Raw genomic sequence first — 27,099 nt, 5'->3', positions numbered from 1 at the left:
TTTATTCAGCAACTGCATCGGTTATATTGAACATTTTAAATTCGGTTATCAGATTCTGAAAGATAGGTTGGTTGGTGCTATATCGACAATTGAAGTAATTATTTTCCTAACATTAACCATTTAGGCTTTATTTGCAAATTAATGAAAAAAATGGTTTTTATTTGCCAATAGGGCCTTAATTTACAATTGTGTTAATGGTTTCTGGAAAATTCCAATTATTACAGAAGCTGCCTTTGCTGAAAAAAGATTTCGTCATAAAAAAGGCAAAAGATTTCTCTTTTTTATGTCGAATTCAATTTTCATTCAAATTTGTAAATAGAGCCTAAACGGTTGATAGTAGCACAAAAAGTTACTAAAATAATCGATGTAGAATTAAATTGTCTATCAGAATCCGAAAACAGAATTCAAAAATTCCAACTTTTAATTTTCAACATAAAAAAGAGAAATCTTTTGCCATTTTTTTAATAAAATCTTTTCGTTAAAAATTTTTTGTTCAATTTTTATCATTTTTCAATAAGGATGCCATCTTATTGATAATTTTTCAAGGATTAAGAATATGTAGTTCTTTCTTTTCTAGCCCTCTTAGTTGTCGAGATAATTACTATTTCAATCTTCTGAATTAGACTATTCCGTCGGCATGCACATATTTCATGAAATTTGCAAATAGGGCCTAAACAGTTAACGTAAGCAAAAAAAGTTACTTAAATAATCGATGCAGGATTAAATTGTCTATCAGAATCCGAAAACAGAATTCAAAAATTTTTACTTTTCAACATTCCTAATTAGAAGATTAATTCGTAATTATCTCGACAACTAAAAGGGCTAGAAGAAAAGGAACTTCATATTCTTGATCCTTGAAAAATTCTCAACAAGATGGTATCCTTATTGAAAAATGATGAAAATGGCACAAAAAATTTTTAAAGAAAAGATTTTATTAAAAAAATGGCAAAAGATTTCTCTTTTTTATGTTGAAAATTAAAAGTTGGAATTTTTGAATTCTGTTTTCGGATACTGATACATAATTTAATTCTACATCAATTGTTTTGGTATTTTTTTTTGCTAGCATTAACTGCTTAGGCCCTATTTGTAATTTTATAGAAAAAATTGAATATGTACCGAAACAAACTGAAATAATATATATAATAATTAGGCGAGAACTATCTATGTCCACTTTCTGCGTTCCTAATACTGCAGACTGATGAGCAGCAACATTTCAGCAAATTTCTCGACAAATTTTGTCGAGAAATCCATTGAAATTGGTGACAAAATTCTTTTGAATATTAGGATCGCAGAAAGTTGAGGAGGCTGAATCTCCAGCAATCTTGAATAGCGACGTAGTTTAGTTACTCGTGGATAGATGACACTAGTGATACCGTTTTTAAATTAATATTGATACAATATAAAATTGATTTTGAACTATTTCTCATATCTAGCAGTGGCATTTCCATTAAAGTTTAAGGGTTTTATGGATTAATTAAAGGAGTAACGATGTTGCGAGCTATGTTCTCCGTTTGGAACAAATAAAACAATAAAAATTTATAGTTAAAAGTATAAAACAACAATTTTATTCAAACATGTAGAATATACACCCATCAGTAACTCAATTTCTCAATATATACATGTAATTATACAATGCTCTTTTTACAATTTTTAACATAATAAACAAAAATGATATCAATAACAGCTTCGAAATGTTGTAAATTCATTCAATCGAATTTGGAATCATCATCAACACCGGCAATCCAATCTTCAATTTCTTGGACACTATAAACCAGAAAGAATAACAGAATAGTAAAATATAAAATATTATAATTTGTCAAAATATAACATACGTTCATGGAACTTAGTGTAGTCCAGTTGCAACATCCATTTTCAGTAATCAAAATATCATCCTCAATACGCACTTCACCAGTACCACGAAACCTCTCCAGTTGGTCATTATTGATAAACCTGGCCATCTCAGGATTAGCCAATGCTTCATCTAACAACTGGAAAATATTTATGTAAATAAATTATACATATACATAAATTAAATTAATTATTCTTACAAGATCCATAAAGACTCCCAATTAGGGCACCGTACGAAGGTAGCGCCTGTACTACGGCGCAAAACACAACTTTCAATATAACTAGCGTTATCGCGAATATCTCGTAAACTAAAAGAGATATTTAAGATCTGATCGCAGCGTCTTAATCTACGGACCAATCTCTATCAGATAGGATAGTTAAAAGGGAAATCTGAGAGATGAAATTTTAAGTCTTAAGAAAAAATTGCCAAGGGGGGGTGCTTGATACTTTTTTTCGACGATTTTCAAAAATTCATATCTCTTAAACTAAAAGAGATAGCTACCAACGAATTGTTGATTATGAAAGATTGGAAAATTCTCTATCAGATAAAAATATAAAATAATTATATTTCCTACAGTAAAGGTCGAAAAACGCGACTAAAAGTGCTAAAAAGTGACATTTATCAATTTTTGCCCATTTTATTCAATCGCGAATATCTCGTAAACTAAAAGAGATATTTAAGATCTGATCGCAGCGTCTTAATCTACGGACCAATCTCTATCAGATAGGATAGTTAAAAGGGAAATCTGAGAGATGAAATTTTAAGTCTTAAGAAAAATTGCCAAGGGGGTGCTTGATACTTTTTTTCGACGATTTTCAAAAATTCATATCTCTTAAACTAAAAGAGATAGCTACCAACGAATTGTTGATTATGAAAGATTGGAAAATTCTCTATCAGATAAAAATATAAAATAATTATATTTCCTACAGTAAAAGGTCGAAAAACGCGACTAAAAGTGCTAAAAAGTGACATTTATCAATTTTTGCCCATTTTATTCAATCGCGAATATCTCGTAAACTAAAAGAGATATTTAAGATCTGATCGCAGCGTCTTAATCTACGGACCAATCTCTATCAGATAGGATAGTTAAAAGGAAATCTGAGAGATGAAATTTTAAGTCTTAAGAAAAAATTGCCAAGGGGGGGTGCTTGATACTTTTTTTCGACGATTTTCAAAAATTCATATCTCTTAAACTAAAAGAGATAGCTACCAACGAATTGTTGATTATGAAAGATTGGAAAATTCTCTATCAGATAAAAATATAAAATAATTATATTTCCTACAGTAAAAGGTCGAAAAACGCGACTAAAAGTGCTAAAAAGTGACATTTATCAATTTTTGCCCATTTTATTCAATCGCGAATATCTCGTAAACTAAAAGAGATATTTAAGATCTGATCGCAGCGTCTTAATCTACGGACCAATCTCTATCAGATAGGATAGTTAAAAGGGAAATCTGAGAGATGAAATTTTAAGTCTTAAGAAAAAATTGCCAAGGGGGGGTGCTTGATACTTTTTTTCGACGATTTTCAAAAATTCATATCTCTTAAACTAAAAGAGATAGCTACCAACGAATTGTTGATTATGAAAGATTGGAAAATTCTCTATCAGATAAAAATATAAAATAATTATATTTCCTACAGTAAAGGTCGAAAAACGCGACTAAAAGTGCTAAAAAGTGACATTTATCAATTTTTGCCCATTTTATTCAATCGCGAATATCTCGTAAACTAAAAGAGATATTTAAGATCTGATCGCAGCGTCTTAATCTACGGACCAATCTCTATCAGATAGGATAGTTAAAAGGGAAATCTGAGAGATGAAATTTTAAGTCTTAAGAAAAATTGCCAAGGGGGTGCTTGATACTTTTTTTCGACGATTTTCAAAAATTCATATCTCTTAAACTAAAAGAGATAGCTACCAACGAATTGTTGATTATGAAAGATTGGAAAATTCTCTATCAGATAAAAATATAAAATAATTATATTTCCTACAGTAAAAGGTCGAAAAACGCGACTAAAAGTGCTAAAAAGTGACATTTATCAATTTTTGCCCATTTTATTCAATCGCGAATATCTCGTAAACTAAAAGAGATATTTAAGATCTGATCGCAGCGTCTTAATCTACGGACCAATCTCTATCAGATAGGATAGTTAAAAGGGAAATCTGAGAGATGAAATTTTAAGTCTTAAGAAAAATTGCCAAGGGGGTGCTTGATACTTTTTTTCGACGATTTTCAAAAATTCATATCTCTTAAACTAAAAGAGATAGCTACCAACGAATTGTTGATTATGAAAGATTGGAAAATTCTCTATCAGATAAAAATATAAAATAATTATATTTCCTACAGTAAAAGGTCGAAAAACGCGACTAAAAGTGCTAAAAGTGACATTTATCAATTTTGCCCATTTTATTCAATCGCGAATATCTCGTAAACTAAAAGAGATATTTAAGATCTGATCGCAGCGTCTTAATCTACGGACCAATCTCTATCAGATAGGATAGTTAAAAGGAAATCTGAGAGATGAAATTTTAAGTCTTAAGAAAAATTGCCAAGGGGGTGCTTGATACTTTTTTTCGACGATTTTCAAAAATTCATATCTCTTAAACTAAAAGAGATAGCTACCAACGAATTGTTGATTATGAAAGATTGGAAAATTCTCTATCAGATAAAAATATAAAATAATTATATTTCCTACAGTAAAAGGTCGAAAAACGCGACTAAAAGTGCTAAAAGTGACATTTATCAATTTTTGCCCATTTTATTCAATCGCGAATATCTCGTAAACTAAAAGAGATATTTAAGATCTGATCGCAGCGTCTTAATCTACGGACCAATCTCTATCAGATAGGATAGTTAAAAGGGAAATCTGAGAGATGAAATTTTAAGTCTTAAGAAAAAATTGCCAAGGGGGGGTGCTTGATACTTTTTTTCGACGATTTTCAAAAATTCATATCTCTTAAACTAAAAGAGATAGCTACCAACGAATTGTTGATTATGAAAGATTGGAAAATTCTCTATCAGATAAAAATATAAAATAATTATATTTCCTACAGTGAAAGGTCGAAAAACGCGACTAAAAGTGCTAAAAAGTGACATTTATCAATTTTTGCCCATTTTATTCAATCGCGAATATCTCGTAAACTAAAAGAGATATTTAAGATCTGATCGCAGCGTCTTAATCTACGGACCAATCTCTATCAGATAGGATAGTTAAAAGGGAAATCTGAGAGATGAAATTTTAAGTCTTAAGAAAAATTGCCAAGGGGGTGCTTGATACTTTTTTCGACGATTTTCAAAAATTCATATCTCTTAAACTAAAAGAGATAGCTACCAACGAATTGTTGATTATGAAAGATTGGAAAATTCTCTATCAGATAAAAATATAAAATAATTATATTTCCTACAGTAAAGGTCGAAAACGCGACTAAAAGTGCTAAAAGTGACATTTATCAATTTTTGCCCATTTTATTCAATCGCGAATATCTCGTAAACTAAAAGAGATATTTAAGATCTGATCGCAGCGTCTTAATCTACGGACCAATCTCTATCAGATAGGATAGTTAAAAGGGAAATCTGAGAGATGAAATTTTAAGTCTTAAGAAAAATTGCCAAGGGGGTGCTTGATACTTTTTTCGACGATTTTCAAAAATTCATATCTCTTAAACTAAAAGAGATAGCTACCAACGAATTGTTGATTATGAAAGATTGGAAAATTCTCTATCAGATAAAAATATAAAATAATTATATTTCCTACAGTAAAGGTCGAAAAACGCGACTAAAAGTGCTAAAAGTGACATTTATCAATTTTTGCCCATTTTATTCAATCGCGAATATCTCGTAAACTAAAAGAGATATTTAAGATCTGATCGCAGCGTCTTAATCTACGGACCAATCTCTATCAGATAGGATAGTTAAAAGGGAAATCTGAGAGATGAAATTTTAAGTCTTAAGAAAAATTGCCAAGGGGGTGCTTGATACTTTTTTTCGACGATTTTCAAAAATTCATATCTCTTAAACTAAAAGAGATAGCTACCAACGAATTGTTGATTATGAAAGATTGGAAAATTCTCTATCAGATAAAAATATAAAATAATTATATTTCCTACAGTGAAAGGTCGAAAAACGCGACTAAAAGTGCTAAAAAGTGACATTTATCAATTTTTGCCCATTTTATTCAATCGCGAATATCTCGTAAACTAAAAGAGATAAATAGATACAAATCACAGAGACTATTCTACGGACTATTCTCTATAAGATAAATCAGTTAAAACGGAAATCTGAGAAATGAAATTTTAATTCTGAAGAAAAATCGCGTGCCAACCCGAAAAAAAAAATATTTCACAAAACATGTTTGAAAAAAATCACGTTTTAATGCAAATTTTCGCGGGTTGCAGGCCAAAGTCTTGCAACAAAGAAGTTCAAGCAGACCGAGAATCTAATTCTATATCTCTACATACCCAGCTCAAATTTGTATTGTTTGTGATTTGTTTTGTTTTAAATTGGAACAAAAAATTTGATTGAATTGTAAACTTACGAGTTTTTGTGCGCAATAGTCACTGGGGCACAGGAAGTGCTGTAATTAAAAGAAAAGAAGTTAAAACATTTAATAAAATTTAATAATAATATATTCATACATCGGAGAAAAATACGATATATGATGTTGACGTAAAAATTACTTGAACAAAGAAATGATGAATTAATCTACATGGAGGCGATCATATATCCAATTAATTAACTATCTACTGCTATTGTTAATTGTATCTATTGTAATTACAATTATGTAATCGATTCATGATCAAACATAATGCAAATTTAGAAAGCAGAAATCCGAACAAACAATACGAATCGCTCCGAACAAGTTTGGATCAACCACAGACCGACACAAAACTGGCTGCAAAGTTTGCAGTGCAAACCATCGATATCGCATCCCCAAGTCGAGCAAGCAAGGCCGCGAGAGTTTATGATAAGAAAGCAAGAGATGCGCAAAGTCAGCGCGTTGACGTCCGGCGACCTTGTGCGCGAATTGCAATAAACACGATACCTGCGAATTAATCTAAACTAGAATATGCGACACATGCGGCAAATGGCTACGGCATGAGAGGATGACAACGACAAACAAAGGAAATCCTCACATTTTTCTCAATTTTCTCATAAACCAAACGCAATAGAAAGAAACAGATTGAATATTTTTAATGTATGGAAAATTTACTACAAGATATCGAAAACACAAAAAAATAATTTATAAGGGAAAATGGGCAAGAAGGGGTACTAAATCATTTTGTTCGAGAATTTGTTACCGTTCGAGGCTAGCGGTAGAAGTGACTCCCATTCAGGGCACCGTACAAGGGCAGCGGCAGATTTGACTCGTGTTCAGGGTGCCGTATGAGACTAGCGGTAGAAATGAGTCCCATTCAGGGCACCGTACGAGGGCAGCGAAAGAAGTAACTCCCATTAGGAAAACATATGTAAGAAATATTTGTTAAACTGATAGCGCAAGCGACCAGCCAATCAAACATTATGAAAGTTTGAAAAATTGTCAATAAGAAAAGACAAGAAAATAATTAAAATACGGATTGTAAAGGTTTTGAAATCGTGTCTAAAAAGGCAAAAAACGTGTACATATTTATTTCTTGAGAGTATACTTCGGTTGTGAAAAAAGAGATACGGAGGAGCAGATTGAAACGCGTCTTTGCAACACACGGTGGAACGTGAAAAAAAAAACTACTTAAAAATTACTAATGTACGACGCAGAAATTAAAACAAAAAATATAATTGAATTATAAACTTACCAATGCAGAACTCATCGGAATCCTAGGCACAGCAAATACTGTAAATAAGAAAGAAAACATAAGTTAAAATATAAATATTATTTAGTAATATTATATTCACACAGCGGAGAAAAAAAACATATGTGCTGTATGATTAAAAGTTACTTACATCTGCACGATAGGTCATCCTAATGATACAGAAATCAATATGGGGGCGATATTTATTTGATTCACCTAGCAACTATTGTGAATTGCAATATACACTTGCCGCGCGATCACAAACCGGTCGGACGATAAACGCGCAAATAGTAAATTATATTACTATAGTGATTACAATTAAATAGTAAAGTGATGATTAAATATATAATACAAACAATACGAGTCGCGTAGAATACGTCTCGATCAACCTGAGACCGGCACGAAACTGGCCGCCAACTGCGCAAGCAACGACGCGACAGTTTATGATAAGAAATCAAGAGATGCGCGAAGCCGGTGCGTCGATGGCACCTTGAGCGCGAATTGCATTTGGCACGATACCTGCAATCAAAACAAAAATATGATGCAGCAAGATGAGGCGTGAGGGGATTGTGTTCAAAACAAACACTATTCTCGTGCCGAATGCTCACGCTTGCCGATAAATATAGAAATAAACAATACAAGTTTATTTTACAATTTTTAGTCCATGCTATTGCTATCTATAAATGATACAGTAGTTTAGAAATTTAGATTAATAAAGGTAATAAAAAATTAAAATTTGATTTGAGTAATTCTGATTTCTTATGCTGACAGATTGCCAAACTTTACATTAAATAATTAAGTGATATTTAATTTGAACATGCATCGTTTCTTGTTTACCAGGTAACACATTAGTCCGTAATCATCTACTGATAATAAAAATGTATTTGAATTAGTATAAAATTGTTAGTTATATTCATGAAAGAATTGAAGAATATTTGCTTAAATTTACAATGCTAATATAATATACAGTAACGGTGTGTTTTGATTCCACGAAATAAAGATTCGATACCTGCAGGTAAACAAACTTATCTCTTGCGCCAAATCGCGTGATCGCACACGGGCACGATGTGCACTCACTACCACCGACAAGCTATATTTAATGCAAAACCGTATATCGTAGTGCCATCTAACCGACTATCTAGTAATGGCAGGTTTAAATTTAAAACACATTTATCAAATATGAAACAAAGTTGATATTGCATGAAAATGCCAGTTATAATGCCTATCAAATCGCAATATTTCTTTAATTTATATTCTATGGTACAAGATAATAATAATATATTCACACATCGGAGGAAAACAAACATTCTGTGCGGAATATCGAAATGGTGAGATAAAAATTACTTACTCAAACACGAAAGCACCTCGTAAGAACTGGGAACAACATGGCAGCAATATGAATTCAATTGATCCAGCGACCCACAACGTCACACAATAACCGACAATAAACCGCAGCATTCTTGTAATTTGAAATATAAACATCAAACGCGAGCAATAAAACATTTACGGACATTAAACGCACAATTAATCATTAACAAAACACAAAAGTCCGATAAAACATTACGCGTCGCGCGAAATACTTCTGGACATGCCAGCGCCCGGCACGAAACTGGCTGCAAACCATCGATAGCGCACGCCGTAGCCGTGCCAGAACGACGCGACAGTTTGTGATAAGAAAGCAAGAGATGCGCAAGCCGGCGGCGCGTCGCTGGCACGCGACCTTGTCCGCGAATTGCAATATACAATGTACCTGCAATAAGAACTAAACTAAAATGTCACATTTTAAATGTGCTGCCAGCGACAATAGGCGAGAATCTTACGCGTAGCACCTCGCACAGCGAATGCTATCGGAATGTTGTTTATACACAAACGCTGATAATAGAATTGTGTTTTTTTCGTTCATTTTAGAAATCATGAAATTAATAAACTTTTGTTGCACCATATTAAAACCTACATGTTTTGATACGAAGTTCAACTATTTCTTTAAAATTGCAAATAGGGCCTAAACGGTTAATGTTAGCAGAAAAAGTTACTAAAATAATCGATGGAGAATTTTATTCTCTATTATAATCCGAAAACAGAACTTTTTTAACATTGACCGTTTAAGCCCTATTTGCGTTTTTAATAAAAAAAATATTTGCTTAATTGTTGCATAATCTAAATACATCGTTTCTCGTTTACCAGGTAACACATTAGTCCGTAATCATCTGCTGATAATAAAAATGTATTTGAATTAATATAAAATTGTTAGTTATATTCATGAAATCTAGAGCTTATTACAAATACAACACTTACTTAGGTTTTTATTCCAAAAGAGAAAGAAAAAGAAGTTGTTTGTCAGAAGTGGGATTCGAACCCACGCCCACAGAAGTGGACTGCGACCTGAACGCAGCGCCTTAGACCACTCGGCCATCCTGACGATGTTCATAAGAAAATTTATTAATAAAATTTTCTATTATCTATATATATAAAAATAAATTGCTGTTTGTTAGTCTCGCTAAAACTCGAGAACGGATGAACGGATTTATCTTCTCTTGGTCTTGAATTATTCGTGGAGGTCTTGGGAAGGTTTAAAAGGTGAGAAAAATTCGAATAATTGCCGGGAAAATCCTCAAAACAGCTCTTTTCTATAGAATAAAATTTGACATTGAGATTCAATCTTAGTTATAGTTAAATAGTTGAATTCGAGATGGCGCGCTGAAGTGCATTAGTGACAAAACTTTATATGCATAATTTCTTTAAATTAAAATTGCTAATCTTATTGATAGAATTGACTCTTACTACGAGTATGTCTAGAACAAGAGAGTAAAAACGAATTACATTTTTATTAAACACTGCCGGAACGAAGTCGCGGGCAACAGCTAGTTATTTATATAAATATATTGTTTCAAAAGTTTGTCATGTTTTGAAAGAATATTCTGAAAGATAATTAAATTCTCTATCAACTATTTCACTAATTATTTTCCTTACATCTACCGTATAGGCCCTATTTACCTTCAAAAACTCAACCATCAACAATAATCCTACTAAAATAGCAATGACAAATACTGCACATTCAATGTACTAAACAAAATACCCACAGAATAATAAAATAGTAATAACAAAGCCGGAGGTGCTTATGGGGAAATTAAAAACCCATCACCCAAACCATACCAGATTTCAATCGTTATTCACTGAATAATGACGCGTTTAAAACCACTCCAATCTATAATTTATTTTTTTCTCGCATTGCATGTGTTGGGCATTGTATAGCACACGCTCGTTTAGTAAGAATTAAACAAATAATATCCGCATGCTGGCGCGGATTAACACTGACTTAGTCGGCCTCACAATTGATGTCGGCTGGGGAATTACGTAATGAGCGTGCCGGCATGTGATCATCTCAATCGTGTTCACTTATTTCCCAGTTATTTAAAAACAAGTGAGCGATGTGTTTACCTCAGTCTGAATAAACAATTCATTCAAGCATATTCACCACAGAAAATTATAAAATTTAAATTTCATAAACTTGAGTACAAGATGGCCGCCATAAGTTTAGTTTCTGTGATGATCATATACTGTGTGTGTTTGGGTGTTTATTGTGATGGCGCAACAACGGTTTCCACTTCAACAATCACCTCAACTCCGACCAGTACAAAGGCTACACATGCATCAACGACAGCTACATTATTAATGACAAGGTCAAACAACGCTGCAAAGATGTCAGCGTCAAGTGCATCAATTGCAAGACAAAACACAAAGCAACCAGCATGTATACCAGTGCGTGTGACACAAAATGGCCGTCATGGAAGTTGCTGCGTGCACTGGGACAACGAAAGTACTGAAGCCTCAAAAGAAACATCACCAAAAGGTGTCGAGGAGGGTTTTGTGCCTGACACACGTATCCTCATCGACACACCGCAAGTTTGCCCTGATGGTCAGGAGCGCGACGTCAACGGTGACTGCGTCTTCGTGTTTAATTGACACGTTATTATTTTACACAAAGAAATAATTTAAATATACAAATGTTGACAATACAATAAACACAGAATATCAATGAGTAAGTGGGGGTGTTGAATTGTTGATATGAGAATGAACAGAGTCGTTTTTTAATCCGTAGATAATTAAATATTTACTTCGTTCAAATGATAATATTGTTTATAAAATTATGAAAACCGTGGGCGGGCGGCGATGGCTCAGTCGAACGGGTCGACACAATCGCCGTTCACGTCGATGACTTGCCCGTCGCGACACCCTCGCGGTGTGTCGATTACTTTCTTACGCAGGTCCGTTTTGGAGAGTGTCGCCGCTGATGTGGAAGACATACTGGAACCGGAAGTTGATGGCGTCTCGGAGATTGATGGTGGAAGGTAAACCGGTGCGGATGTAGCGACACCTGCGGTTGGTTTTTCAGCTTCGTCCCAAATCACGCAGCACTTGCCGGTGCGGCCATCTTTCGCCTCGAATGGCATCATGGTGCACTTCAACGAAGATGCTTTTACGTCAAGAGTCGCAATGATGGCGATTGTTGCAATCGCAAGACACACAGCACGCATCTTATCACTTATCGTGTGTGTCGCTTGTCGTGTGTACAAAAACTCGCAACTGGCTGTGATTGCGTTTCGCGTTGATCTGCTGTTGGTGGACTTATCGTATTTGCGCTGAGTAAAACTCACGCTTTTATAAGTCGCGTTGATGCCTTCGTCGTTTTATGTAATCGCGTGCACGGAGATGGATTCCGTGAGTTTTGCGCAGAGTGGCGATTGTGTTTGCACACTCAATTCAGTAATTGTTGATCTTAGAATTAGCGTGGAAAGTCAACATCTCGACCGCAATTTGCGAACAATCGTGCGATATGATGATATTTGCATCGAACGCACGTCAATACTCAATACTCGACTGGTTAAGTGTATTTGCCGTTGAAAGATGGCGACGTTGATGACTTTGCCAGCAATGGATATTTTTCTTCTTTGGAGATTGGTTCCTTTTTAGTTGTGGTGTTGTTTGATTTTGACCTCGGTGAACGACACCATGGGATTGCCACTTGCTCAGATCCTTTACTCCAACGTCGGTAAACCAAACAATTGAAGAGTGCTTGCAGCGGATTCGTAAAAGCCTACAAAAATATTTTTAGGTTATGTTAGTTTAACAGTACATTATAAACTTACCATAATATACCAAATAGTGATTATAACTCTAACGGGAAGATGAAACCATAAACACCAAAGTAATACAGCATTAATCAAATTCGGTAACCAACAAATATAGAAAACAATGTTAATGACCGCGAATTTGATGCGAAAGGCGTCCATCACATCGCGTTCTCTTCTGGTAAGTTGACCGTAAGATGATGTCACCTCACGTTCCATTCCTTTCATTGAACTTCCATATAACAAAGGATTGGCTATCATTACAGTCAACATTGGAAGATATGTAGCGAGATAATTTGGTAAGATGTGAATGATTGCTGTTGTTAATAACTGTGTTGTTTGGCAACTAAAAGATATAATAAGATATAATGTCATCCATTTTGAATTTGGTACTGATAAGTAACTATACCTTGCATCTGGTAGATACAACATAGACAACCCACTTAACGTGGTGACTGCGGGAATGGTCCATGCAACCAAATGATAATTACGTGTGTTTGCATCGCGATCTGCAAGAATTCTTCGCATGTCTAGGGCGTAACATAATGTCCAGATCCAGGTGGCTGTGTAGAAGTATTGAGTCCACGCCTGAAACATAATAATCCTTACTAATATTATAAATGCGAAAGTCCTGATGTTTGTTATACTTTCACGCAAAAACTACTTAACTGATCATCATGAAAATTTGTACACATATTCTTAGTGGTCCCCGAATGGTTATAGGCTACTTTTTATTTAATAAAAAAAATTATTTTTTGAGTAAAATAAAGAAATAGTTTAGCCAATAATACCTCTGCATCTGGCTATTTGACTACTTTAACGCCATCTAGCATTCCAGCAATGAAGCTCAAACCTAAGTACTATAGTACCATCACACTGTATTATCACACTGTGACTACAGACGCGTAAGGAAGCAACTTCATTATTTTAGATATTGGCGAGCGAAGCCAATGGTTAAAGCTATATATTAATATTTCATTGTAATTTAAGTAAATATTGGTTAAAGATAGCTAAGACGTTAGGCAACTTGTCAAACACAAAATAAAAAGTTATAATAAACCGAGTGTTTGAAATATTTGGATAATTAGGTAGGTATTTACTTACAGATGACAATGCGCAGAATAAAACACTCGAGTTATCATTGATTGCAGGCATGATGGTTTTAGTGTTGAGCCACAACAATGCCCGTACGAACATCCCCAAAGCAGCGAGCAAATCAGCCACTGCCAACCACACAATTATTTTCCGAACACGCGCAGCCGATACAGAAGTCAACCGATGACAATTTGCATACTGACGACGAGGTAATATCTAGATCAAAACAAATGTCACATGTAATAAACATAAACAATAAAACATATTTTATTCTTGAATTTAATTATTTTTAATTATTCTATGCTTACCTGATAAACAGCACCAAAAATACCCAAACCAGAAGCAAACATACACACAATATTATACGCATCCGTGTTAAATTCCATCATAATACGTCCAATTACATCGCTTGAATTATGCGCACCAACAGACGCTGTACGATGACAGCAGAACGTCTGCATCGTCGGGTCCGCCATTTTAAACACTTTTATTTTATCACTTAGACTATGCTCACTTGAACCACCAGCATCAAATGCACATTATGAACTGAAACATTTATTTTAATAGTACAAGCGCATTGTACAATTACAGTTAATCAACTGATTGATTGAAGACGTCTACGAGGCGTTGTGTTGCACTGAATACTGACTGACTGAAAGCCGTACATGTGCAGCAGGCAGCAGCGCTTGGTAGGTTCCGTATCTCGTGTTTCGTGTATTTTATCATTTGTTTACACTTGGCGCACAATTACAGAGTCACAAATGTCACGTCTTTGATAATTCAGATAAGACATCACATATATAAGTATCTAATACGTCATAATTTTCTATGTTTGAATCCAAATAAATACATAAAACTACCCATCGACCATTTTGTTTGTCGATGACGTCATGATTTTATTACTTTCCGTTGTTATTGTGTTGGTTTTATTATTTTTCCGGCGTTGAGAAAGTGAATTACGTCTTCCAGTGGCGCCACCTCTGATACCAGGGCTACTATAACCTAAAAAACAACATTTTATTGATTTAAATCATTTGAAAGCAATAAATGTTATTATAACCCAACCTGAACTTAAGACACTGTCGGCTGGTAAACCGACACGACGCACAGCATCACATTCATCGATGAAACTAGCGCAAACCAATATGGAGGTGATAATAACAAGCAAAAGTATCACTTTACCAGGCTGCCTTGAGCGATGGAAAGTGAAGTTTGCCATTTTTAGATTACGTATGTGCAAATTGACACTTGTGCGACTTTAAGCTTGAGTGCGAACTGCAAACTGCAGGAATTTAACTAAACGCGTGGTTTATTAATCGACCATAGACTAATTGGAGCAATTTAACGCCATTGTCACTCGTTAATTGTTTGTTGAGCTCTTGAACTTGTACAATTGAAACATAAATTAAACGCGTTTGGGTTTTCTAGACCGGATGCGAGTTATTTAGTTGTTTAAAGTTAATTTATTTGATTTTAACACTTTTTTTACTTTTTATTTAGTGAGTCAATTGTTTTGTTACCTAAAAATGACTTGAATTGTTTATTTGAGTGAAAAAAAAACATATAAAAACATTTTAGCCAAAAATAGCGAATATTTTAGGTTATATTTGAATATATGCAACTTTATTTACAAAATCAACACTAATCAAATTGCATAACCAACAAATATTTAATTTTTTATTAAGCAACATAAAACTCTACAATTCTTGGTGCTCAACCCGTGATTCAAGCAACAAATCAGCCTTTTCAAACCATGTTTTATAGATCTTAATAGGATCTACCATCCAATGCTTGTGAAACGACACTGTGTTTGTTTCGTGTGATTTTAAGTAACCCTTGGAGTAATCATTGGGCCGTGCCTATAATACAACACAATAATGATGATAATGTCTCATTTTTAGGTTAAGTATAATCATATAATTACCTGATGAAAAAGTGGCGAGTGTACAATTTCCGTACCCAACTCACGCAGGCAAAAACCTAAGTACATATCGTCTGGGGTACGTGCAGAAGGACATAGGCAATGTGTGGCGAGTGAAGGCAAAAGGCGGCGGCTAATGATCGTCCCACCGCCACCAGTTATATAGTTGTAGCCTTTGTGCGTACGCACACCATAGCCGTAACGCTCGCCAAGTACAATGCTTTCTTCCGGATTGTAACAGGTTAGAAGATTCATCACATGGGACACACTAAAATATTTATTTAAATATTATTATTTTACTTGTAATTAGTAATTAATTACCTTAATATTGTGTCGTCGTCTACCAGCACGAGCCATTTTATTTTGTCACCGCCATTTTGTGTTTCAATTGTGTTGATGTCATTCAACGCGTAACGCAAAATGGCGAAGGTTTTCTCGCAGTGACCAACGTCAGTGTTGGGTATACCAATGTTAACTGTTGGAATTGTACGATCTGCGTGATCGCTGAAATACCGAATATGTTGTACATGAGGCGCCCATGTTGATCGGACTACCCTGAGGCGGTCCGCGTGGAATTTCTTGCAAGTTTTCACTGCAAAATACACTTCTTCTAAGTCCACAGCTGGAGACTATAAATAAATATAAAAATAATAGCTTCAAATGTAGGTTATATTAACATATATTAACACTTACGCATGGTTTGAATGCCTGCGGATAGGTGGCGCACTCTATAGCAGGGCCGGTAGGTGGCGTGGTACAAAAAGTATCATCGTGGGTCAATTCTGTACCGTTTCCTTCATTCCAAATAAACAAAGCAAGTTCATGTGCTGGATCAATATTAAAATCAGTTTTGATGCTTTCTTGATTTAATCTATCATTTAACCTAAAAGTTTTATAATATAAAATTAAATATAAGTTAATTATTATTGCATGTAATGTAGGCTACTTTAATAGCAGTTCTGTAGTCATGTAAAACCCTGACGCCAGATTAGGGTATTTAAAACGTGTGGGATCTTCGTAGAATGCGAAATGATGAATGATGGAAGCTTCGTTGTCGTGTAGAGCATAACCAACAAATCTAACCTAGAAATAATTCATATTACTGCAAGGGAAGACCTAAGATAAATTAAAAATACTTGATGTTGGTATTTAGCAACAACATCAGCAAATCGTCGTAGATCCAAAACCGTGTGATCTTGTAAGAATAATACCCCAGTCGCTTTTGTCTGGTGTACCTCCAGAAGTGGTGATATTAGTGGAAGAAAAGTCCATGCGCCCACGTGTGGGAAATCCAGGTGTGAGATGTGTACCACTGGACGAGCCTGTATAAAAGAATTTGATTTGTTTTTTGTTTGTTTTATTTTTTTCAGTTTGTTTTTATTTTGTTTGTCTGCAGTGCAGATTAATCCTGCGGTGGGTGGATGATGGTGATGGTGGTGGTTGTGAGAGTTGTTAAAAGGGATGGGAGCGAGGGGATGATGTCCCACCGATTACGGTGATAAACGAGCGCGATTTAATGTAAATTCCGTGCACGTATCGGCGATTAAGATAAACTATTCGTGTTTTTGGGCCAATGAAGGGACATCGCAGAGTTTGGGGAATAAAAAGTGATAAAAAACAACAGAATGAAATAAAAATAGTAATAAATTAAATTAGGAGTTATTTTTAGGAAGAAACTCCACCCCGTGACTAAAGTCCATGATTAAAGTACTTCAGCCACGGCCTTCGCATTTTGCATCTCAAAAACCATGAAAAAAACGCGTTTTTAAGATGGAAGTAAAAAAAAATTATTTACCTGAGATATTTTATCAGCATGTTCATAAATTTCTTCCCGCAACTTCATAGCCTTAACATGATGATAGGAATTTGATTGGCTGATGATCACAATAACCAATGATCGAATACGTTCGTCTGTAACAAAAGAAGTTTAAGAAATATTTAAAAGTTTATGTTTTTTTCCTGTTTTGATGAATTTTTGTCTTATTATTTTTGCTGATCGATGCACTTAGGGTAAAACAAGTGCCGCGCTGCACCACCAGCCGCTTTGTTTGTTTTTATTATGCTGGGTACATACTCGTACACTTCATCGACACTTTCGCAATAAAAGCGCGCAAAACAACGTAAAATGTCATAGCATGATACATTGCACAATGTTATCTTCCTCATCTTCATCATCCTCGAGGAAGGCGGAAATTGTAAGATGCACTTTGGTGAAAAGTGTAACCTGTGTGGTGTGGAGAATAAAAACACCGTTAAAATAAACAAGGAATTTTGGGTCCATGACATTGCGTAAACTTCATCTTGTGAGATGTCATTTGAGAACAGGAAGTACACTACTTTTATACTCTATAAACATTAGGTACTTTAAAATACAAAGTAGGTACTTTAGTCACGGCCTTAGTCGTCCGTGTTTAAAGTACCACTTTTTGTGTCTCAAAACTGTGTATAAAACACGTAGATGATGCTTTAGTAGAAAGCTAATCATGAACTATAAATATTTATTATACGAGTATAAACGAACAATTATGCATAAACATGTAATTGTTCTGCTTTTTTATTGGATTTTTTGAGTAAATAAAGAACACAACCGCAAACAAGTACCAAAATTGTCTAGGTACTGAAATAGAGTAAAGAATAACGTAGGAAGAAGAACGCAAGGCAACCCAAGCACCAAGCTTATTGTGAGGTAACAATGTGTCACATAATTTAACTACTTTTGGCTTCCTTGCTTGCTTTACACACTTACTTACACTTACAAGCTGTTCTTCCATTTATCCCCTGTGTTATAAAGCGTCATTTTGTTATTTTTTGTGTGTTCCTTTTTCTTTCATCAAGGTAAATTTAAGTTATATTTTAGATACTCGCGTGTTTTCTAGCTATTTATCTAGTTAGCATTATATAAATTTATTTTAATTTTTTTCTATTCAAATAACATCAAATAATACAATTTTATTATGTATAATACCAGTAAATTGTTCATTTTCTAAACTTGTAAGTGAGTGCAAAGTGTGTAATTTTCAAGTTTTCCATAAGGATTTCCCAGTGTATGCAAGACACGCGCAAGAAGCGTTCGCATGCAAATTGCTTTCTTACCGTAGAAAAAGATGTGCAGCGCGTGTAAGACACCAAAGTATTCACTGCGTCCGCAAACGACTAGCGGTAGTTCAAGGAGTCATCTCGAACCATTTACAACTTACACCCGTTTAAAATACTTCAAGTTTATTGTTAGTGTTTCAAAAGCTTTTAAATTTATTTTAACATTAAACTTTATTTATACGATTCGTACGATCCAATTTCTGGACTTTATATTTTTTTAACATCAATTATTTTGATGTAGATTGATGAAGAAGGAAAACACATGCAAAAATAAGAACAAATTTAATATTACATGATTACAAATGTATATATTCCGTGAAAATTGCCAATGTAAGTATTAGTGCAATTAGATTTAGCACTGAAATTTAACGCCACATTTGAAATGCAAAATCTTTTAAACTTTTTAAACTTCCGCGCTTCGTGCAGAAGCAAGCAAGCAGAAAGAAGGCAAAACGATGAGTAAGAATTTGCTAACCGCAAGGGGGATGATTTTAAATGCTCCGAACGTTTACAATTCGCACCACTTGCACCACGTTCCACGCCAATAAAATTCTAATATTATTCGCATTTTATTAGCCGCTCATTCGGTGGCAAATGCCCGAAAACCACATGGATTACGTATAATGCGAATATTAAGAAAATTACACGTGTCCGCTTCATAAATGTCATATTTTAATATTTAATTTTAATTTTAATTTTATATTAATCACATCATTTAATTTTTGAAATATTTTTGACATTTATATGTTATATCAACTAGTTTTAACCCGCGGCTTCGCTCGCGAATATCTAAAATAATGAAGTTGCTTCCGTACGCGTCTGTAGTCACAGAAGAAGTAACAATGAAGTAGAATGGCGGGAAGTTTAAAATGGCTGAAAGTATAGTCTATGGAAGTATAGTGGACAGTCTCCATAGTGTAGTCAATTGGATTTGATGTTGACGTAGCTGTCGGTAATACAGTGTGATAATACAGTGTGATGGTACTATAGTACTTAGGTTTGAGCTTCATTGCTGGAATGCTAGATGGCGTTAAAGTAGTCAAATAGCCAGATGCAGAGGTATTATTGACTAAACAATTTCTTTATTTTATTTAAAAAATATTTTTTTTTATTAAATAAAAAGTAGCCTATAACCATTCGAGGACCACTAAGAATATGTGTACAAATTTTCATGATGATCAGTTAAGTAGTTTTTGCGTGAAAGTGAAACAAACATCCGGACTTTCGCATTTATAATGTTAGTAGGGATTTAAGTAGTAAACTAAGAAGTAAACTTAATATAAAAACACAAAAATAACTTAAACTCCCAAAAAGCAACGATGGAACAAAACTATCCATCCTTGGTCCACTACAAACCATTAATATTCTAAACGTTTAATTTATAAGTGAATTTGCAGCAAATTACAATCCGCAAACTGCAATTAAACTCAGCTTTGCATATTTACTCAAACCGCATTTGAGTAAGGATTAACGTCGTTCAAATTCCTACTTTAAACTTTTCAAAAACATTTATTCCTATTGTACTCGTACACTATTTACCTTTAAATGATATAAATCTACTTTTTGATTATTCTCTGCATTTTCTAAGGGTTTGTAGTAGTAATAAATTTGGCATCAAATTTGCTTGCATGAGGTCATGTTTCATGGGTGTGTGGTGCAACATTCTGCCGCCGACTGTAACTGCGTCCATCCTCAACCCGCACATTCTTCACGACCACATTGCGCTCACACCCTTGCGCCCTCTGAATCCGGTTGCGTTCTCTTTGCGGTTTTGCGACACGCGTTTCGAACAAGTACGATTACAACAATTCAGTAACACACTATGCTTGGTTAAGTATCTAAAACCGCTAATGTCTGCATGTGTGGGTGAGATAAACATTTCTAACTAAATAAAAACATAGAAGAAACTTTTGTATTGTAAAACATCGAATTTCGTTTGCACACTACTGGAAAATGGCATTTTAAATGGACTTGTGCTGAACTGTAGGCTAATGCGCAGGCGCAAGCTCCACCCCGTGACTATAGCCCGTGCCTAAAGTCTTTTATTCACCATTTTGGCTGTCTGTGTTTAAATTACACTTTTTTTGTTTCAAAACCAAGGAAAAACGCTTTATTTTAACGTAATTTGCTACTGCTTGTCTCTAAATTCGTTTGCCCTACGAAATTGTGAAATTAAATGAGTAAGCATAAATAAAATGAGTTGATAATGTGTATTTTTAGCTTCAAGTGTATTCAAATGAATCAGTTAACTCAAATTAATTAAGTTATACTGTTCCGCCGACAAAGTTTAATACGCACACAATAATTTATGGCGGAATTATTCAAAAACATGTGAGTGGAATGGAATTAAGCAGGCAGACAGGAGACAATTAAGTTGCACAATTAAGCGTGAAACTTAATTCACAAGAAGCATGTACAAACTAAGAGACATGTGACAGTTATGAATTATAAATAGAAGCGGCGGTTTGCAGTCGTCGGAAAATTCTATTATTTCAATTTCCAAATTGTAAAATAAAACAAATAAATCAAGCGTAATCCCTCACAAACACGATAAAAACACGATAACATGAAAAGATAAATAAAAAAAGCAAGAGAAAAATTTGAATAAATCCAATTATCACGCATTTCCTTTCATTTGTTCCTTTTATTTTTAGATGTTTTGATCTAGTATTACTAGATTGATGACTAGATTATTTATTATGATGTTAAGTTGAGTGTATCTCATTAAATATTTCGATTATTTTCCTTCAGTTTCAAAGTGGGTGCGAAACTTTGCGCATTGAGTTTCGTGCTCGACTGCAATTTAGTTTGATGTTGCTTTTGTATGTGATTTTAATGGCGGCGCGGGCATGAAATTGATCGAACGCAATCGCGGTTTAAGTGCTCCCATCGATACTGAACGCGATAGTGCCGCAACCAAACCAAGCGAAAATTATGTTATTCTATACAACCTATTAACTATTCCATTATCTGTTCATAATTATAACAAAATAATAAACCCGCTAGATATACTTCTACATCCAGAAGAAGTAAAAATGTTTGAGTTAGGAATAAATCACAGAAAAAGAATGAGAATTAATCATAAAATAGCAGAGGCCGTGACTAAAGGACTTAAAGTACCACTTTTATAAACGGCTCTGCGGTCAAGTGAATCTCAAGTGATATTTCCTTATCCTGAACAATATCAGGGTCCAATTTTAATTTTTAATATTATAAAGTGGTACTTTAAACATGGATGTGACTAAAGTACTTTAGTCACAGGCTTTAGTCACGGGTAAATGTATGCTTATAGTGTATAAAAGTAGTCTACTTCCTATAATATAATTTTTAATATATTTTTCGACAAAAAAAAAGTCTTTTTAACGTGTTTTTAATGCTTTTTCAAAGATATTTGACCATATCTCACAAATTAAAAAGAATTTCTTAGCATTTTCATCATTATTCTAACAAGAAAGGTCTACTATTCCTTATAGAATACGCGACAACCCTTAATATTACTTAGAACTACCCTAAAACCACCTTCAATTATATCACGACCCAAATTTAATAAAAACATACCCGTCCCAATTAAAAACACGCAGTAAAATCAATGTTTTACATAATGTTTGAAACCCCCTCACATGCCAAACATAATTTGAGCAAATTTTTCCAAATCCCTGCTTGTGTTTATATTGCAAACGCGGATAAATGTCAATTAATGACGAATGAAGAGTCAGCGGATTACGCCCCACTCTACGAGTTGCGCCACATCAGCGCAATTCACCCGGTGTTGTTGCGCCAACCTCGTTAATCAAGGGCGCGCAGTGAACACAGAACGAAGCGTTGTGATAATTGTCAGCACACGATGACGTCAACGACGCGAGCGAAAATCATAATGGAAATACCCTATAATCAAATCATAATCACGTTGCTTTAATTACAATTAAAATTTATACAATTATACGAAACAAATAAATCATTAAAATACTATAATGAGCGCAATTCGTTTATTTTTGATTTTGATTTGCGCTGTGTACGTGTTTGTTGAATCCGGCAACGGTTTCAATATTGCATAGAGAATTTGATGTATGCTGATGCAATGCGCGACGCCGGCATGCATTTTATTCAATTTGTACACGAATCGATACGCCGAATATATCGTGACTTTCGCGCTGCCACCATTCGAAAGACACACGTCCGTAGGGCTGGGATTAAATTATGCACGAGCTACGTCGTCATTCATGATGCAACGAATTAATGTTGATGTTAATCAAGCTCATTGCATTCCTAAACATGGTTGAAATTGTTTGATTTTGTAAATTGAGTAGAAATTTGATTTTTGAATAAAAATTCGATTCAAATGTCGTGCTTGCTGGATTGTCGAGGGAATGGTTGGTTGGGTTGGTGCTTGGTTATTTGTCTCACGTAGTTTATAATCCGTTGATCAAGTTCGACGCGCCTTCGACGCACGCCGCCGGCGGATAACTCGTCGGGGCGCACTAAGGACTACGGACGCCGCATGAAGGACTAAGCCCTAGGCTCGCGTACTAACCCGACTATCGCTCCTCGCTGGCGCGGCTCAACGAATCCAATCGAACAGCGAACACCCCCGCAATGCTCAATCCGCGGACTAGGAGTCATGCTAGAGAGTTTCCCAAAACACTCTTACGGTTATACTTACCTATTGAAATATTTAATATACAATGCGTTTGTGTTTTAAGCCGAAAAGAAAATTTATTGAATCAAAATTTGATTTTTTTTGATTTTTTTAACTTTCGACGTTTTTTTCACGGTTTTAAGATATAAAAATGGTATTTTAAACACGGGCGTGACTAAAGTACTTTAATCACGGGTTTTAGTCACGGGGTGGAGTTTGCGCCTGCGCATTTGGCAAAATTATATCTTAATCATCACAAAAATGCATAAAATGAAAAAAAACTTCCATAAATACTTTCCAAATCATTATTTTTGAATCTAAAAAGAATACAACTATAAACTTATCCTCGTATTGCACTTAAACAGTCGTGATGTCAAGACGTCCGATCACAATTCCTCTTCGATCGGATCTCACGATATCACGCGTTCGTCCTCGAGCCCTGAAAGCCTTTCCTTACATTTTATACGTTTTCTATTTATTTTATTTTATTCCTCATATATCTTTTTCCTTTTTCTTGTTTCTATCTAGCTTTATATCCGCTTATTTCGTGTGTTCCTCATCACATCGCATCCGCAGGTTTTATTTATGTTGCGTTGCGTTGTGATCTCGATTGCTTTATATTTTTTATATATCAGTGCGTGGAAAGCTATCAGAACGATCACGAACAATACGACCAGCGATCAAGACTATCAGGAAACTTCCAGGCAAACTGATGGGCGATTGTAATATCGCGCCGCCAACCGGTGGTTTCGACAGGACACGTGGCAGGAACCATCGACACAGCTTTCCGACAGGAACTTGCCCGGCGATGACAAATGCCGGAGGCGATAAATTCTTCATATTTACGCTTAAAGTTATTCTTTTTCTTTTTGTAAAAAAAATTTTTTTGCGCAATTAAATTTGTTTCTTCTTGTTTCATCAATATTTTCAGTAAAATTGAAAATAAAATCAAATTTATTTTAAACTAGCTGTTGCCCGCGACTTTGTTCCGGCAGTGTTTAATAAAAATGTAATTCGTTTTTACTCTCTTGTTCTAGACATACTCGTAGTAAGAGTCAATTCTATCAATAAGATTAGCAATTTTAATTTAAAGAAATTATGTATATAAAGTTTTGTCAATAATGCACTTCAGCGCGCCATCTCGAATTCAACTATTTAACTATAACTATGATTGAATCTCAATGTCAAATTTTATTCTATAGAAAAGAGCTGTTTTGAGGATTTTCCTGGCAATTATTCGAATTTTTCTCACCTTTTAAACCTTCCCTAGACCTCCACGAATAATTCAAGACCAAGATAAGATAAATCCGTTCAGCCGTTCTCGAGTTTTAGCGAGACTAACGAACAGCAATTCATTTTATATATATATAGATTAAAAAATCGACAAATGACGATTGCATGACGATTTCTTAACGTCTAAATATTTATATAAAACACGTTACCTGGTAGAGTGATATTTTTATTTTGTTTGCTTTCACTCTGACAGTGTCGAATCGCAAAAAAGCGAAGAAAGCTTTGTGAAAGCCGGAAAATCCCAAGGAGTCGAAAGCTCGAGCGCGCGCGTTGCATTAACATAAATTATGCACGAATCCAAACGCAATTTTCGATTGCGATTACGCCGAATGCAGAAATAAAGGTGGCAAGCACGCAAGGTAAACGTGTATTGTACCAACCGTGGAAACACAGCACAGTGGAAAACAAGATAATCAGAATTTAGTGTTGGCGCGCTGAAGGTAATGAAATTTTTATGAGACAAAACACAAGACGCCGAAATCAACAAAGAAACATCTAAGAAACATTGAATAAAATAAAATAAAATAAAATAAACAAATTTATACATAAAAAAAACATTAAAATTATTAACTCACCTAATAATTGTTGTTCTTCATCGTTTTTCAATACATCAGCAATACCAATCTCCAAGAAGTAGAAACTTACGCAGAATAAAATCAAAATTTTACTTCGTGACATTTTCACTGTCATTTTGGAAAGTTGTATCAAACTGTAATAAATATTACTGACATTATTATTACAATTTTGCAAATACTAATAAATTAAACTTGTTTCTAGGTGCAGGCAACGTTTTTTGATTTTTATTTTTTATTTTATTTTTTTGTGTTTGTCTAGTTTTCAATAGTTGAAAAAGTGCCCGCTGGCATTTTTCGCAGCGATGAAAAATTGCCTAACGAGTTTGGAGTGTCGGAACTTTTATTATAATGCGAGCGCGCGCGCGTTTGCAAAAGTTTGTAGGCGCTCTCGCCCGACGCGAATTTCCCGCAGCGTGCCGGAACGCGAGTGGCGCGATAATAAGGGTGCTTGTAAAACGCCGCAGACGCCAGCGAAGCCAGCCAGCCAAACCTTCGCGGCGCATTCGCAACAATCGCGCATGATCTATTTCCAGGCATTTGGCATATGGAATTCACGTTGCATTCCTGGATACCATGATTCACATTTCAATTTCATATTTTTATATTATTTGGGATGTTGTAGAGTGTAATATAAGTTATTATATAATAAATATGTAAATGTTGATTTCTCTTTGGTTGAATAATGAAATAAAACTTGTGTTTTGTTGTTTAAAAGATTTGTTTCTAATGATTTGCTTCAATAACCTAAAAAGGTGTTTGTTGGGTTGCCTACATTTATACAACTTTTACTATGAAAAAACTAATGTTTTGAAGATAAAGTAGAAACCTGTAATGAAATTAGCTCTTGTTATGTCAACGATGTATATATTTTCAATTTCTAACTAATTAAAAGCAAGTAACTAACTTGTAAACATTTCCGTTCTGTTTTTGCTCGATTTTTCCATCGTGAGTGTTTAACTGTTTATGTTTGGAAAGTAATAGTTACACTCAACAAAAGTTTCCGCTCTTCCAACAAATTAGCTTCTTAATTTGAGTTTCCCAGCGTCTTCCACTTCGAGCTGGCTGAGTTGGCTTCGCAGTTCATGCACGTTTTTGTATCTATTAGCATGGTTCGTCGTTTGTTTCGTAAGTACATCTTGCGTACGCATTACTATTCAAAACGCAAAACCCTGCCTTCATTTAGTTAATCGATTGTACCCAGCGCACAAACTTTCCTAGTTTCGCGACTTCAACCGTGAGTTTAAAAGGTTGCTTAATTTGTTTTACTCGATTTAAAGCGTTTAGAAAGTTTGATAAATAAACTTACCATCGAATCATTGTCTCAACTCATTGTCGTATTTTATTTTCACAAGAAAACAAACGCAAATAAAACAAACAAAAAAACAGTTGAATATTGAGTGATTACATGACGAATGTAGTCAACACAACGAACACAATTTTAACACTACTTAAATTAAAATGAGGGCACGGAAGCGATTTTATCGAAAACAGAAGCGAACTCATCGTCTGTTTCTAGTAACTACCACGTCGTATAAAATAACAAACCGGGAGGAATCCCACATGACTCCCACGCGAGAATTCCAAACCTGATTGTCAAGTTGCGCAGCGCTAGAATCAGCTGTTCTAAGAAAAGCACATTCTCGCGTTAATATAGGCAACTTATTCAATTATTTTTACAAAATTGGCGTAAAATAATTATAAATGTAATTTTCATTA

The 27,099-nt window shown here is 34.6% G+C and overlaps 2 protein-coding genes, 2 long non-coding RNA genes and 1 other non-coding gene across 6 annotated transcripts; all 5 read right to left on the bottom strand.

Moving 5' to 3' along the window:
- Positions 1-1,535: 1,535 nt before the first annotated feature.
- Positions 1,536-2,102, bottom strand: LOC135804179 (uncharacterized). The gene is made up of 3 exons (XR_010550989.1): positions 2,049-2,102; positions 1,833-1,988; positions 1,536-1,764 (listed from the first exon to the last, which is right to left on the bottom strand). It is a non-coding gene; the product is annotated as an uncharacterized lncRNA (long non-coding RNA).
- A 4,275-nt stretch (positions 2,103-6,377) lies between these two features.
- LOC135804322 (uncharacterized) lies at positions 6,378-9,306 on the bottom strand. Its single transcript, XR_010551016.1, has 3 exons — positions 8,987-9,306; positions 7,642-7,679; positions 6,378-6,425 (listed from the first exon to the last, which is right to left on the bottom strand). It is a non-coding gene; the product is annotated as an uncharacterized lncRNA (long non-coding RNA).
- Positions 9,307-9,973: 667 nt separating this feature from the next.
- On the bottom strand, positions 9,974-10,057 carry TRNAL-CAG (transfer RNA leucine (anticodon CAG)). The gene has a single exon. It is a non-coding gene; the product is annotated as a tRNA-Leu (tRNA).
- Positions 10,058-11,722: 1,665 nt separating this feature from the next.
- Positions 11,723-15,171, bottom strand: LOC135804124 (G-protein coupled receptor 143-like). The gene is made up of 6 exons (XM_065317888.1): positions 14,928-15,171; positions 14,171-14,864; positions 13,872-14,078; positions 13,177-13,355; positions 12,786-13,113; positions 11,723-12,733 (listed from the first exon to the last, which is right to left on the bottom strand). Exons 2-6 carry the CDS (start codon positions 14,336-14,338, stop codon positions 12,521-12,523), a joined length of 1,095 nt encoding a protein of 364 aa, XP_065173960.1. The 5' UTR covers positions 14,339-14,864; positions 14,928-15,171; the 3' UTR covers positions 11,723-12,520.
- A 276-nt stretch (positions 15,172-15,447) lies between these two features.
- Positions 15,448-26,986, bottom strand: LOC135803749 (beta-1,3-glucosyltransferase). Of its 2 annotated transcripts, none has more exons than XM_065317437.1 (9): positions 26,690-26,986; positions 25,384-25,532; positions 17,579-17,694; positions 16,920-17,105; positions 16,730-16,866; positions 16,477-16,666; positions 16,105-16,412; positions 15,787-16,051; positions 15,448-15,721 (listed from the first exon to the last, which is right to left on the bottom strand). In XM_065317437.1, exons 1-9 carry the CDS (start codon positions 26,698-26,700, stop codon positions 15,560-15,562), a joined length of 1,524 nt encoding a protein of 507 aa, XP_065173509.1. In that variant the 5' UTR covers positions 26,701-26,986; the 3' UTR covers positions 15,448-15,559. The 2 variants fall into 2 exon arrangements, with proteins under 2 accessions (XP_065173509.1, XP_065173510.1); XM_065317438.1 differs by having other exon boundaries at positions 25,384-25,517.
- Between the last annotated feature and the right edge of the window lie 113 nt (positions 26,987-27,099).

This window comes from Atheta coriaria, unplaced genomic scaffold, assembly GCF_025399875.1.
Source record: "Atheta coriaria isolate IRGN ID8LTWV9N9 unplaced genomic scaffold, Caltech_Dcor_3.1 hic_scaffold_3_pilon, whole genome shotgun sequence".
Lineage (NCBI taxonomy): Eukaryota > Metazoa > Arthropoda > Insecta > Coleoptera > Staphylinidae > Dalotia > Dalotia coriaria.
Note: the sequence above shows the minus strand (reverse complement) of the source record. Positions and strands in the feature narration are given on the sequence as shown.